This window comes from Furipterus horrens, unplaced genomic scaffold (assembly GCF_987537825.1).
Source record: "Furipterus horrens unplaced genomic scaffold, mFurHor1.1.pri manual_scaffold_2, whole genome shotgun sequence".
NCBI classification, from domain to species: Eukaryota; Metazoa; Chordata; class Mammalia; order Chiroptera; family Furipteridae; genus Furipterus; species Furipterus horrens.
This window is the reverse complement of record NW_028327172.1, coordinates 32,280,098-32,295,434: the sequence shown is the minus strand read 5'-3', so window position 1 is coordinate 32,295,434 and position 15,337 is coordinate 32,280,098. Positions and strand designations below refer to the sequence as shown.

General features: G+C 35.9%; 1 protein-coding gene across 1 annotated transcript in view; it reads left to right on the top strand.

Moving 5' to 3' along the window:
* Positions 1 to 15,337, top strand: part of GTF2H1 (general transcription factor IIH subunit 1) — a 35,232-nt gene that overhangs the window by 3,374 nt on the left and 16,521 nt on the right. Inside the window, exons 2-7 of the mRNA XM_090263375.1 lie at positions 6,116 to 6,284; positions 8,996 to 9,188; positions 10,309 to 10,474; positions 11,507 to 11,600; positions 12,954 to 13,103; positions 13,573 to 13,652. Coding sequence (XP_090119501.1) covers positions 6,131 to 6,284; positions 8,996 to 9,188; positions 10,309 to 10,474; positions 11,507 to 11,600; positions 12,954 to 13,103; positions 13,573 to 13,652 — 837 coding nt within the window. The 5' untranslated portion in view covers positions 6,116 to 6,130. The remainder of the gene's footprint in view (positions 1 to 6,115; positions 6,285 to 8,995; positions 9,189 to 10,308; positions 10,475 to 11,506; positions 11,601 to 12,953; positions 13,104 to 13,572; positions 13,653 to 15,337) is intronic.

The following is a 15,337-nucleotide window of genomic DNA, read 5'->3' as shown; positions in this document are numbered from 1 at the left end:
ATCATATTGATTTACATACAACTATAAACCTACTTTTGTCCCACCCTGTATATAAGAGGCTATTTTTCCCAGTTGATTTAAAGTAGCTAATAAGGTCTGTTCTATTAATCTAATTTATTCTCCACTTTACAGTTTCTCTGTGTTCACTCATCTTTCCTTCCTTACTTTCCATCTTAGAAAAGTTTTTTGTTTTTTTCCCCAAAGCTATCACTTTTTATTTGTGCCAGTAAGCCCAGTTAACTGGGAACTTGTTCTATCAGCTGTCCTTCATGTTTCCTAAAATGTGATTTGTGTGATACGCAGTATAATTTTACGTAGTACAGATATTTTTAAACTTTAATAATTGTGTTTATTAAAACATATTAGAAAATTAATATTAAAGTAGTTAATAGTTCCATAGATATTATAACATTTCCTTTACAAGCTAAATTTGTAAAGCTAAATAAAAAATAAGTGACCTATGTATAATACAGGAGTTGAAAATTGTTTTAATTCTTACCCATACCAACACCCCTAACATGTTACCTGTATTATAAACATATGGTTTGATACAGAATAAACTCTTAAAAAGACATTTTTAGTAACTACTTTTGTCATCACAAAACACATTTATTGTAGATAATCCAGAAAACAAAGAACATTCAAATCATCTGTAATCCTGTCACTGTAGGTAACCACTATTAAAGTGGGTGTATGTCCTTCCAGTCATGTATATTCACAAAATAGCATATGGAACTCCAAGGTCAGACTGACCCAGATTCAAACCCAGTTCTGCTGTTCCTTGATGTTTTGGGAAAGTACCTTGATTTCTCAGACCCAGTTTCCTTTATCCGCAGAACAGAACTAATAATAGAACCTACTTCAGGATTGTAAACTGGGAGCTGAATGAGGTAACACCTATAAAGAATTTAGCCAAATGCCTGGCGCATGTTATTAAGAATTCAGGCCCTGGCTGGTGTCACTCAGTGGATTGAGGGCTGGCCTGTGAATCAAAGGGTTGCTGGTTCAATTCCCAGTGGGGATGCATGCCTGGGACGCAACTGGCCGGGTCCCCAGTTGGGGGCTCGCGAGAGGCGACTATTTCTCTTCCTCTGTCTCCTTCCCTTCCCGTTTTTAAAAGTAAATAAATAAAATTTTAAAAATAAAGAAATCAGATTTTTGATAGAGTTTTTAAATTTATGAGTATGGAATCAAACTTCAAACTTTTTGAGGGGCAAATACCCTCTAAACAGCATCTTAGGAAGACATCAAAGAAACTGGTTAAAAGATAGTATTATATATTATGAATTCTAACCCTTTATGACATGATATATAAATACCAAAAATGGAGATTGTAAAACATGGGGAAATGTTTTCATTGACAAGTGAAAAACAAGGTAATTGGGATGTACTTCAAGATTATATTTGTAAAGCAGGTACAGATAAGATAAGATAAGCACAATTTAAAATTAAGAAAATTGTTGTTAAGGTTGTGGGATTAAGGAATTTTTATAATCCCATATGTTACTGAACTGATTAGGCTCCATCCCACCATTTACAAATGCTCCATAATATAGACTGTCTCCACCTGCATGACTCAACTGCATCTCACAATCATGTGTCCAGAACTGAATTCCTTGTCTTCACATTCAAACCTGTTCTTATTTGCATAAATGGCACCACTATACTCATGTCAGTAAGTAAGGTATGACCCTTCAGCATCTACAGTGTCTACTATCCTGCTTCCTCAGTACTACTCCTTGTCCCTTCCTCCATTCTCACTGCCACCAGCTTGGTTGAGACCTTTTCTGGTCCCTCTCTTCAGTATTTCCTATATTGCCCAGAGATTAATTTCATAAAATACAAATCACATCCCTGTTGAAAAGTCTGTAGAGGTTTTCTGTTCTCTATCACATAGGGTGGTATTCACTGCCTGCCTCCACCTTAATCATCCAACTTTATAGCCTACCGATCCCCGCCATTAACTTGATGCTACATCCAGAGCAGGCTACTAACCACTCTTAGAGAGTCTCAGGCCTTTGCCCCAAACCACTCTCATTGCCTATAAAGCCTATTTTCCTTTGCCAAAATCCGAATTCAAGACCCTATTCATAACTAACTTAATGTATTGAAAAGAATAAACTGATACATGTAATATATGGTGAATTAAAAAAAAAAAAAAAAGGTTAAATGAAAAGCCAGATACAAAAGAACACAATGCATGATTTCGTCTATATGAAATCCTAGAACAGACAAAAATTTAATTTATGCTGACAGGGGAAAGAAGAGAATTGACTGGAAAGGAACATGGGGGAATTTTCAGGAGCGATGGTAATGTTATCTGTCTTATTTTTGGTAATGATGTATGGGTTGTATACAATATATCAAATAGAACACCTAAGACCTATTTATTTTGTTGATTACACCAAAATTTTTTAAATCGAGGTAATCAACTTCAGAGGAATTAAGATTTCACTCTTTTCTTTTAACTTGTACTTTTTTAAATTTCTAAATCACTGCTTGAGTGAATAAGAAATATTAGTTTTTTAATCCAGTGGTATTTTTCATTACTTTTCATTAAGTAATTTGTTTTTATTTTTTAGATATTTTTATCAAGAATTGCTGGTTCCTATTTTTAATGCCTGCCAGTCTTCCTAATGATTACTTTCCATTACGTCCAAATATAAATTCTCAATTTCTTTTTGAATAGCAATAGCAGATCCAATATTTCATTGTTCCCATTTATTGTCATCTTGTTAAAATGTTTCCATAAAACTTTTTGCTCAGGGCATGTTTAATTCTTATATGACACCGAGATATGCTGACTGCTTTAAAATTATACTTTAAATTATTTCTGAAGAAGTGTTTTAAAATTGTATTTTAAATTGTTCCTTTGGGAATGAAAACTATGTCATAACTTCAGAAATGGCTTATATGTGGCATTTTTCTTACCACTTTCCCCATCCCAGCCCATGGTAGACACCACCATCAATCATGGCATCTTTCCTATTGAGCCCAGACCCCCTCAATGCTTTTTGTCCTCATATTCCAGACATTCACACTCAAGCCTGTACCCTTTAGGTTGGGCATTTAAGATTCCCAGGATTTAGGAGAAAGGTCACTGTGGGGGTAGGGGCCTCCAGGCTGTTTCCTAGGTAATAAATTAGCCATATATACAAGTGATTCTTCAACCAATATAAGGAGAGCAGTTGAAGACATTTGATTGTTAAAAGATGTGGGAAATGGCATCTGAAGTGTTAAGTATTAAATTATCTTCAGGGTCATGGCACATAGCTGTTATGGCAGACGGGAAGAATCCTCTCTTTTAAGGCTTTGGGAGCAGCAGTTCAGGCTCCTCTGCGTGGAGAAAAACAGCCAGCCAGAGACCAGGGCCCCGGATTCTGCGAAGTTGGTGGGTGGCTGTGGGAACAAGACAGAGAAGTGGTAGCCAGGATCCACAAGCTATTCTGGAGCATGACTGGCCCAGCCTTTCTCTACAATGCAATCAGCAGACTGGGAGAGACAGTTGTCAAGGCACCTGAGGGGAGCTGGTAGAATCAGATTAAAAAGATGAGCATACTTCTACAGGGTTGGGCAAAAAGTCAGTTTAGTTTTTTCCATAAAAGAAAAGACGCTTTTCATTTTCACCAATTTTATTGACATGGGTATTTTTAATCTGTCAGCTATCTCTCACTATTGCTTCTAGTGGGTAGAGGCCAGGGGTGCTGCTAAACATCTTCCAATGCATAAGCAACCCCACAGCAAAGAATCATTTGGCCAAAATTTCAATAGTACCAAGAAACTTCACAAACCACTTTGACACGGTTGATCAGTCACAGCACCTTCTCCATACACGGTACAAATCTTTTTTTGCCTTTCGATTGTGTTTTTACCTTTCTTGAAATAATAAAGCATAATACACTGAAAAAGTGCATATTTTCATCCATCTTCAGTGTTAAAATGGCTGCCCAAAAGTTAACCAGTTTTGGTAAGTTTTGTTTTAAATGCATGCTGATATACAGCTGTCACAGTACAAAATCATTTCATATAAAGTTAATGACAGCTAAGCACGACTAGAGCCATCATATGGAAAAAAACTAACCAAACTTTTTGACCAACCCAATACAATAAAAGCACAGAGTAGAACCAAGAGAAGAAAAAGTAGAAAACTGCAAATGACAAGAATTTTTGCACTGCGAAACTTACTGAAATTTATTTATGGCAGAAAAGTTGATAATTGTACATTACTGTAAAGCAACATCTCCATGAAAATACATGTTAACTAATGAGTATAGTTGCAGAAAGTTTCCACTGTAGAATTCATTTTTTTATTTAAACCTCAAATGGTCACTTGTGATTGTGAAATTGACAGCACTTGGAAGCATTTTTGATATCACATAATTGGTGACATGCTTTGAGAATTTTGTCACGTGTTGGCACACCAGTGTTCTATGAACCTTTTATAAAGGAATATATTTTAGAGTAAATACGTTGTAAGGTACTGTGTACTTGCAGGATGCTTTTCAGCAGTGTTTCTGCAGTGTAGGTAGATCATGGCAATAAAATTACTTATCAGTATTGCTATTACTGCATGACATTAACATTTGAATATGTCTGACAAATACCCTCTTTGCCCTGTGATGTTTTATTAGTAGGTATTACCATTTAGGGAGGGCTTCCTGTGTTCCTAATGCTTGGAGTATACATTATCTCTGATCCTCAACCTAGTAAAGCAGGTAGGTATTAGTGGCCTCATTTCATAATAAGGAGAGATTAACTTATCCAAGGTTACACAGCTAGTGAGCTGTGAATTTGGGATTTAACTCAGGACAATTGAACTTAAAAACCACATTAAACCATCTTTCTACTGTTCAAAACTTAGGAACTACAATCTGTGTCTCTTCCAGGTGCTCTACTGTGGTAGTTGAGATCTTCTCAACTGATTGCTTATATTACTGCGCTTACTATTTATGCTTTTATTATGAAAATGCATTTTTTGCTGAAGGTGAGGATCTACAAAGAGTTGCCAGATGTAGCAAAAAGAAATACAGGGAACCCAGTTAAGTTTGAATTTTAGATAAACAACAAATAATTTATTATATGCAATATTTGGGGCATAGTTATACTAAAAATTTGTTTATCTGAAATTCAAATTTACCCGAGCATCTTACATTTTATCTGACAACTCTTATTTTACATGTTTTCTCTACCCAGCTGCTGTTTCAATGCTTTGTATATAGTAATAATCAAGAAAATAAACAAGGTTGTGGTCAGGAGGATAATCTTTGATGTGACTATTACGGTACAAAATGCAATGCTGTTATCTGTAACATTTTGAACAATAAAAAGAACTTTTCTAAAAAACTTGAGTTTTATTTTCAAGCATACTGAAAGAAACCTAGACCAGGGAGTAGAAAATATGGGTGTAGTTTCAGCTCAGGGGGGTTAGTTCTGGAATGGTCACACAAACCCTGTGACCCTTAGTTGTTTCAGTTGAAACAATTTGAACTAAATATTTATTAGGGTTCCTGTGTAATTCTGAAGTTCTACAATTCTAAATATATTACATATAAGACCACATATTTGTAGTCAGATCATGCATTCAGCATTTAAGAATATAACCCTGGCTGGTGTGGCTCAGCAGATTGAGCACCAGCCTGCGAACTGAAAGGTCACAGGTTTGAGCCCCAGTCAGGGCACAACCCTGCATTGTGGGTCTAGTCCCCAGTTGGGGGTGTGCAAGAGACAACCAATCACTGTTTCTTTCCCTCTCTCCCTCCCTTCCCCTCTCTCTAAAAATAAAATAAAAATCTTAAACGTTTTAATGCCTTTATTTTTTAAAAATTTAAGAATATAACAGGAAATATAAATAGAAAATACTCTGATTAGCATGTGTGGGAATGGTTTAAAAACTGCCAGATGTTATAAACTTGTTACATAAATTCATACACATGGTATGAGAAAAATGAAATTTGACTTAAAAAAATATGATGCCATGCAACTTCATCTTCAACTTTGAATGAGGAAAGAGACTTTTTTCCCTTCATTATTAGTTTAGGTTTTAAATTTGGAAGGGAATCTAGAAGTCAATAAATCTGACCCTAACTGAGATGTGAAATATTTTTGTCTCTATTAGCACCTTCTAGCCATCATGGCAACTTCATCTGAAGAAGTTTTGCTGATCGTAAAGAAGGTGCGTCAAAAGAAGCAGGATGGAGCTCTATACCTCATGGCAGAAAGAATTGCTTGGGCACCTGAAGGCAAAGATAGATTCACAATCAGCCATATGTATGGAGATATTAAATGTAAGTCATATTTGTCAGTAATTTTAGAAAATTGCTTATAAAAACCTTTGTGAGTTTTTCATTGTAATGTTCAAAATAATCATACAAAAATAATTACAAAGTGGGATCACTGGATATATATTATTCTGTAACAGACTTTACCACTTAATAGAGTATGTACATATGTAAATTTTCCTCATTTAAAGATTTCTATGTATGCCTTTTTTTAAGAGTTGCATAATAGCCCACAGAACGGATGTAGTTCTGTATTTAACCAGTCCTCTGTTAAAGGACATTTAGGACCTTTCCAGAATTTCATTATTGCAAACAATGTTGTAGTACTGATCTGTATACTAATACCTTTGTGAGGTGGTATGTATGAGATACATCTGTGCAGTGAATTTACTGGTTCAAATGGTTCATGCATTTAAAATGTTGATAAATGATACCAGATTGCCCTTTAATAAAATATATCATTTAAGCAATTGTCTAGTTGGTTTTTAGTTAGGTGGCCATCTGTTGAGAAGATATTCAGTTTTATATTGAATGTAGGTGGGAAAAATACAGAGCATAATTTTTTTTATGAGTTTTCAAAGATGAAGGCAAAAATCAAAACTCTTTCCAAATTTGCGAGGTTAACTCTGAAACATTGCCCAAGGGGTTTCGTACTCTGGCTCAAAAATAATTATGTTTAAAAGCACCAAGCGAGTTCTGAGACTTAGAACATTTACTCAGAAAGGGAGTTCTGCAGTTCACCTGGCTAAAGATCTGAGAATAAGACTCCAGGGGGGTCTGGGCAACAAAGTCTTTGACAAATTGTGGTTAACTGTGACCATTAATGTGGATTTTAATATTTTCCTGAATATAACATTCTTCTGGATGAAATTGTGTGTAGATTTTAAGGAACATGAAACCTCAAAAAATAGACAACCCTCAACTTGCAAGTGCTCAGTGTACAGATGTCCTTTGTGTATGAACATTTACCCAAGGACTTACCTCTACTTGCTGCTGGAAATGGTCAAGATCTTCCTCTTTCTCCATTGAAATAACTTAAAATCTTAATTTTCAAAAGAAAATATTATTTAAAACCTATCATAATTCAGTACTGCCTAAACTATCAGGTCTTTTATCCACTATCCTGGTATCGTTACTTCTTTTTAAAACTTTTTTTCTTTAAGCTTCACGAAGTTCCTGATAATAGTCTTACAGACTAACATTTATTCTACAATAGACTCATAAACTAGGAACTTCCTGTTTTAGCTTGTTAGCCTATATATTTGAAAACACACTCATCTGACAACCCCCAGCATGCAATAAATATGCCTGCCCTTACCGGTATGGCCCATACACCAAAAGTTTGGGGGTTCGATTCCTAGTTAGGGAACGTATAAAAGGCAGCCAGTCGATGTTTCTTTCTCACATTAATGTGATATTTCTCTACATCTCTTCCTCCCTTCCTCTCTCGAAAAATAAATAAAATATTTTAAAAAAGAAAAAACTTCAGAAGTAAGCCTTACCAGAGGCAAGAGCTAAGCTAGAGCAAGGATAAAGTAGTGACTGAGAAAAGAAACCTAGGAGTGTTTTGGAGGAAAGGGGTAATGGAATAGGCTGCTGACAGTGTAAATTGTTTCATATTGGTGCTTTTGGCAGTAAGATACATACTTCATCTAAACTGTTGGTCTGGAAGCAGTATCTTCATTGAAAAAGGTTGGTTTGGGATGAGAGTTCTAGGCAGTAGGTCCACACTACCATGAGTCAACCATTTAATGAAACAAAGCCCCTCCAATCTCTTGTTTTCTTTATGAAGAAGACAAGCACCACTCTGAGAATACATGTTCTCCATTATGTAGGTATATTTTGATATTCCCAGTCCCGATTTATTATGAAAGTCTTCAAAATTACAGAAAAATGTAAAGAATGGTACAATATATACCTATATACTATATCCCACCTTAGTAGTACAGTTATTATTTTGCCATATTTGCTTTATTTTCTGTGTACACTTGGACTGCTTATAATATCACACCATAAAAATTTTAATAAATATTCAGACCATTTTATATTTCCCCATTGTCCCAGTGAGTTGTGTTTTTTTTAAAACCAATGTACAATCTAGATTCGTGTATGTAATTGTAGTTCATTAGTCTCTTCTTTAAGAGTGTGTGTTTGTAGAATATCACACTTCTGAGTATGCCTGATAGTCTTTAATATGTAGGTGGTGGTGTTAACTTCCTGTCCTGTCACCTCAGAAAGCCTATTGTGTCAGGTTGTCCTCTTAATGAGGCTAATTTGATCCCTTGGTTAAAGTGGTGACACCAGATCTCTCAAATGTAAAACTATATATCTTCCTTTGCAAATAAGTAAGCAAGCCATGGGCTGTGTTTTGGAGTTTTTGAGTCAGGACAAATCATTTTTATTAAGAAGAATGTTGATTGGAGGCAGCTATTCAGGGTATATTCAGAATTCCTCGATGACTGTTCACAAAATTTTAAAGATACCTGCCCCAGTTGAATGGAAACAAAAGCCCTTTATTATCTGGAGGTGGAAGCCATGGGTGAGAAGTGCCATACAAAAAGAATACTAAAGAAGGAAGCAGAGTGTTAGCGTGAATTTGTTGAACCCTGCTCTGGACTATTTAAGAAAAGTGCATCCCTGCAAAGAAAGTAACCTGTTGGTAAGCAGTTGCCACAGTGTGCGTGCCCTCATCCGATTAACATCATGTTTCTTTTTAGGCCAGAAAATCAGTCCAGAAGGAAAAGCTAAAATTCAGCTTCAGCTGGTCCTGCATGCAGGGGACACAACTAACTTCCATTTTTCCAATGAAAGCACAGCAGTCAAGGAGAGAGATGCAGTGAAAGACCTTCTTCAGCAGCTGCTGCCCAAATTCAAGAAGAAAGCAAATAAAGAACTTGAAGAGAAAAACAGGTGAAGGAGGAAAAGAATAGCTTTTTGAAGAGATACTAGGTTCTCTCCAGTCTTGTAGACTAATACCTTGCTGTTTCTCGCCTCTTGTACTTTGATAGTATAATTTAGGAAAATAATGGGCTGTAGACCTTTACCTCTGTGTTTGGTTTTCAAACTTTGGCGTCTTACCAGCTGTTTAGCTTTGGGCAAATGAGGATGTAGAAGCTCACAAGTTAAATTTACTGCCTCAAGCCTAAAATCTGATGAGGAACAGAACTGAGAATTAAAAGATACTAATGTCCCTTAATTCCTTTTCTTAGTTCTCTTTCACAGTGATACTGAACCATCAGAAGTGTGTTTGTGCCCTGGCTGCTGTGGCTCAGTAGATTGAGCACCAGCCTGTGAACCAAAAGGTCGCCAGTTCCATTCCCGGTCAGGGCACATGCCTGGGTTGCAGGACAGGTCCCCAGTTGGGGGCGTGCAAGATGATGTTTCTCTTGCTTCTCGATGTTTCTCTTCCTCTCTTTCTCCCTCCCTTCCCCTCTCTTTGAAAATAAATAAAATCTTTAAAAAGAAGAAGTGTGCTTGTGAATAAGAAACCTGAAGTAAGTTATATTGTTAAAAAGTTGAGAAAACATGTAAAATGATGAGAGTTTCTGATAAGATAAATTCCATCACCAGGATCTTTCAGGCAATCTATTTATAGCTCCAAGTGCTTATCATCGTGAAAAATTAGTTGCTAGAAAATCTCAAGCATACCTCCTCTCTTCTCCATTCACCTTTATTTGTGAAAAAGAATACAGTGCAATACAAATAGAGATACAATGACCTTTGTGTTACTGGAATATAGAGATGAAGACCAAATTTGTGCCCTCAAAGAATTTTAGTCTTTGCTTCTTCAGACTTGGATTTATCTCCACCCTTTTATTTTCCTCCAAAAATGTCGGGTTGTTTGGTTTTATTGTTTTGTTTTGTTTTTACTTTAATTACTAACCAACTAACTAAATGACCTCTGTTGCTTAATCATCACAAAATGGAAGTTGCATGTTTCAGTATTTCATGTTGTAAAGTTTTTAAAATGTTACTTAAATGGTGTTTTGTTCTAGAAAGTTCAACATACTCAACTGTGTTCTATCCCCAGAATGCTGCAAGAAGATCCCGTTTTGTTTCAGCTTTATAAAGACCTTGTTGTGAGTCAAGTGATAAGTGCTGAGGAATTCTGGGCCAATCGTTTAAATGTAAACTCAACACAGAGTTCTTCCACATCCAATCATAAGCAGGATGTTGGCATATCTGCAGCATTTCTGGTATGTGACCCTTCTAGATTTCTGAAAACCCTGATTGTGTGTTAACAATGTCATTTATTTTATAAAATTTAGTTTGTCCTTAAAGTAAATTAATGGATACTTCAATGTTCATGGTATTCTTCTAAAGTTACAGTATTTTTAAATTTATATTTTTTCTAGTTATTTTTCTTGGTTTCTGGCCTTGACCCTAGCATGTTGGAAATGTAATGGATTTTTGAAAGAGAATCTTATTTCCCCTAGTACTTTTAAATTTAGGGCTTTGATACCCTTTTTTATGGTTGTTAATATTTTACTTACAATACAAAGTTAAGTGTATAATGGCTCTCATTTTAGAAAAAATAAGATTTGTAAAATGTACTTAAGAGAAAAAGTGGGGTCCCTTATCTGTAGAATTAGAAAATGGGATTCAGTTAGTCTTTACTCTGGAGGAACCAAAGCAGTATTTATACATTTAACAAAAATGTTGAGTACCAATTACATGTTTATCATCTTTCTGTGTACTTAGTAATGAATTAATAAGGTATTTCTTAAAGAAACCAATCAGATAACACTTCTTTATTTAGTAAGCAAAGTGTGTTGTAGTTTCAGTAACTGTACAGGTTTATGTTAAAGTTCCCCTGGCTCTCTGTTGTTGGCCACACATAAACATGCCTATTTGACCATGAAGGATTATTACATTAAATCAAGCCAGGCTTCTTTGTCTCTCTGCAAAAGTAAGGTGAGGGACTTACCTCTGTCTCTGTAATCCATTCAGAATATCTGTTTTTCCATCTTTGTCAGTGTCTGTTGCATGCTTAAACATCTCCTCCCCACCCCCACCCTCGTATTTTAACGAATATGGGGTAGGCAAAAATAGGTTTACTGTTGTAATATAAAGAAATAATATAATACAGTAAATCATAGTATAAAACTTAACTCTGTTTTGCATACTCACAACTATAAACCTACTTTTTTCCACCCCTGTATATATACATGTATATGTATATGTATATGTGTATGTATATGTGTATGTATATATGGTCTTTATTTTAGGCTGATGTCCGGCCCCAAACAGATGGATGTAATGGTTTGAGATACAATTTAACCTCTGATATCATTGAGTCCATATTTAGGACCTATCCAGCAGGTAAGAAGAATTAGTTTTTTCAGATAGTTAAATATTTGTTTGGATAAATTCAGTATTATATCAATGAAAAACAAAAACTTTTAACTTTTATTCCTTATCAAGTGTAACAAAATATGTGAAGTACTTTTCCTGACATATGGTAGATATTAAGGGTCTAATATATAATGTGCTGTCATCAATTCATTGGTATGATGACTTTCCCATTCTTTCTAATCAGCAATTCTTAAACTTTATTTACCCATAACCATACCTGAGCAAGGTCTCATCCTCCAGTGGTATCGATAAATCAGTCTCTCTAGGGCACGAGCTCAAATCATCCTTCATGCTGCCTTCAAGCGTAACTTTTCTAACTCACAAAATTTCCTTTGCAGAAACCATCTTAAAAGTATAAATGTCTTAATCCCAGCCCTAATGATTTACGAAGTACAGCCAAAGTTGAGAGCCACTGCTTTAATCATTCTTCTGACCATCCAGTGCTCTTCTAACTTACTCACTTCTGCCCCTACCTCTACCACAGGACTCAGCTCAAGCATCACTTAATTGCCACCTCTGTAAACTCCTGACTTCTGCGGACAGATATGAGCTGCCTCCCCTTTCTTTCTGTAGGGCCTTGTCTGCCTCAAAGAGTTATCACATTGTAATTAATTATTTGCATATCTTTTTGATAATAACATAATTGTATGGTGTTTAGATGGGTCAGACACCATTCTAAAGCCTTTATGTATATTAACTCATTTAGTCATCAGAAAATACCCCGTGAAGTAGGTACTATTGTTACTCCCATATTAGAGTAAGTGGCAGACCTAGAATTTTAAACTTAGGCTCTGTGGCTCAAGAGGCCATGCTCTTAATTAACATCTTTGTTCATTGGATGGTGAGCTTCTGGAGTGCTAAACTGATAATCCAGTGGCTGTTGAGGTCTTTATTTCCCCAGCACCTAACACAGTGCCTTGGATTGGAAATGCACATACTATATATAAATGATCAAACAAGAGCCCTGGACAGGTAGCTCATATGGTTAGAGCATTATCCTGATACACCAGGGTTGTAAGTTTGATTCCTATCAGGACACATGTAAATAAACCACTGGAAGCATAAATAATTGTAACAACAAATCAGCATTTCTCTCTCAAATCAATACATTTTTTTAAATGTTGTTAAGATTCCTAAAAAGGTAGTGCCTCACCTAATCTCTCAAGTTATATTTCATACTTATAATTAGATTATTATATACAGAATATAAAATTGAGCAGTTTTATAATCTAGTTTTTGCTATTAGTCTATATTTCAAGTAATTTGAGGTTTTAAGAAATGGAAATGCAGTATATAACTATTATGGTTTTTCTTCCACAGTAAAAATGAAATATGCCGAAAATGTTCCCCACAGCATGACAGAAAAGGAATTCTGGACACGTTTTTTTCAGTCCCATTATTTTCACAGGGACAGACTGAATACTGGGTCAAAGGACCTCTTTGCAGAATGTGCCAAAATAGATGAAAAAGGTAAGTGTTAATCCCTGACACATTGTACCATTTAATTTGCTATTCTCTACTTAATTAGTGCTGTTAGTGAATTTTGATTTCTGAGAAAGGTATGATTTTGAAGGGCCAGGAGTACGTTTATTAAAGCTGGGGATAGTGAAACAAGGGCAGGCTTAGGATAGAAAAACAACAGGAGAGAGCCTAGGTGAGGCTGTATTGGCTCTCTAGAAATGTTATAGGAAAGAAATGGGCCGAGGTGGGGTTGCTTTGGCCTACTGGGAAGTCAGAGAAAAGGGGGCGTTCGGAAACAGGTTCAGGGGGTTAGCGCGGGACGAGCTCCAGCTGCCTGTTGGTCACCTGGTTGCAAGTCTTGTGAGAGTTTAGTAGATGCATGCCCAAGAGGGAAGGGAAAGGCTTGGGGTGCTCCGGTAGGGGGTGCGTGCCAAGAAAGCTAAGATTTGACCGAGTTTTTATTTCATTTATTTTCTAGGGTTAAAAACAATGGTTTCATTAGGAGTGAAAAACCCACTACTTGATTTGACAGCTTTGGAAGATAAACCATTAGATGAGGTAATAGTAAAGGATTTATGAGAGAAAACAGTCTTTTCCTAGTTTTCCAACATTTTTATAGTTCTAAAGTTGCCTTAAGTGAGAATGTTCTAATTGCAAGAATGTAAATCAAACAAAATGCTGTTATTTGGAGTTATGTATCACAAGTGCTTTTCAGTAGTACTGTTCACTATTAAAATTGCAGTGGAAAACAAATTTCCGTATGAGCTGCTAAAACTTTTTAAAAGAATTTTCTAGCTCCCCCATCAACAGTTCTCTAGGTAGTAATGCAGTCTTAACATGTTGATGATTCTGGCTTGATGCTCTAGCTAACATTAATCTCTAGAAATGTGGATAAGTATTAGCAAACGAGGAAAGATGAATATTTTTTGATTGCCTGTCATTTATCTGCCATGAGCTCATTCATGCCCCTTATTCCACAGTAGCCCTAATCTGTTTCAACAGCCAGACTATCAAGGATGAACTACCTGCATTAGCGTCATGACTCTAGACTTACATATTTATTAGTCATGGAGAAAGAGGTGATATCTCCTAATGAAGGCAAATTCCATCCCTGCCTCTATCACTGGGCTCAGAGGAACCTGCCTTCCTCAATTATTCTTACACTCTTACTTTTTTATTTTCTTGTCCCTTTTCTGTCTCCCTTTCTGCTGGCTGTATACACATGCCTCATACTTATTTTTTTTCTTATTTTTTTTTTGAGACTTTATATGATTTTTATGAATTATATATTATTGATTATGCTTCTACAGTTGTCCTGATTTTCCCCCCTGTGCTCCCCCCTCCATTCAGCATTCGCATTCCCTCAGGCAATCCCCCCACCATTGTTCACGTCCATGCGTCATGTATAAGTTCTTTGGCTAGTCCATTTCCTATAGTGTACTTTACATCCCCTTGGCTATTCTGTAACTACCTGTTTATACTTCTAATCACCTCACCTTTTCACCCATCCCCCACACACCTCTCCCTTCTGGAAGCCATCAAAATGCTCTCCATATCCATGATTCTGTCTGTTCTTCTTGTATGCTTAGTTTGTTTTTAGATTCAATTGTTGATAGATTTGTATTTTTACCATTTTATTGTTCATAGTTTTGATCTTCTTAAATAAGTCCCTTTTACATTTCACATAATAATGGTTTGGTGATCATGAACTTTGTTAGTTTTCTCTTGTCTGGGAAGCTCTTTATCTGCCTTTTGACTCTTTTCAGTACTTTGAATACTTCTTGCCAGTCCCTTCTAGTCTGCAAAGTTTCTTTTGAGAAATCAACTGACAGTCTTATGGGAACTCCCTTGTAGATAACTAACTGTTTTTCTCTTGCTGCTTTTAAAATTCTCTTTCTTTAACCTTTGGCATTTTAATTGTGATGTGTCTTGGAGTGGGTGTCTTTGCATCTATTTTCTTCACTAAATTAGGAAAATTTTCTTTTTTTTTCCAAATAGATTTCCAGTTTGTCTTTCTCTTCTCCTTCTGGCACCTGAATAATGTGAATGTTGGAATACTTTAAGTTGTCCCAGAGGCTGCTTACATAACCTTGATTTTATGGATTATTTTTTTCTTCTTGTTGTTCTGATTGGTTGTTTTTGCTTCCTTATGTTCAGTATCAGTGATTTGATTCTTGGCTTCATCCACTACTGTTGTTTCCCTGTAAATTGTTCTTTATTTCAATTAGTGTATCCTTCCTTTC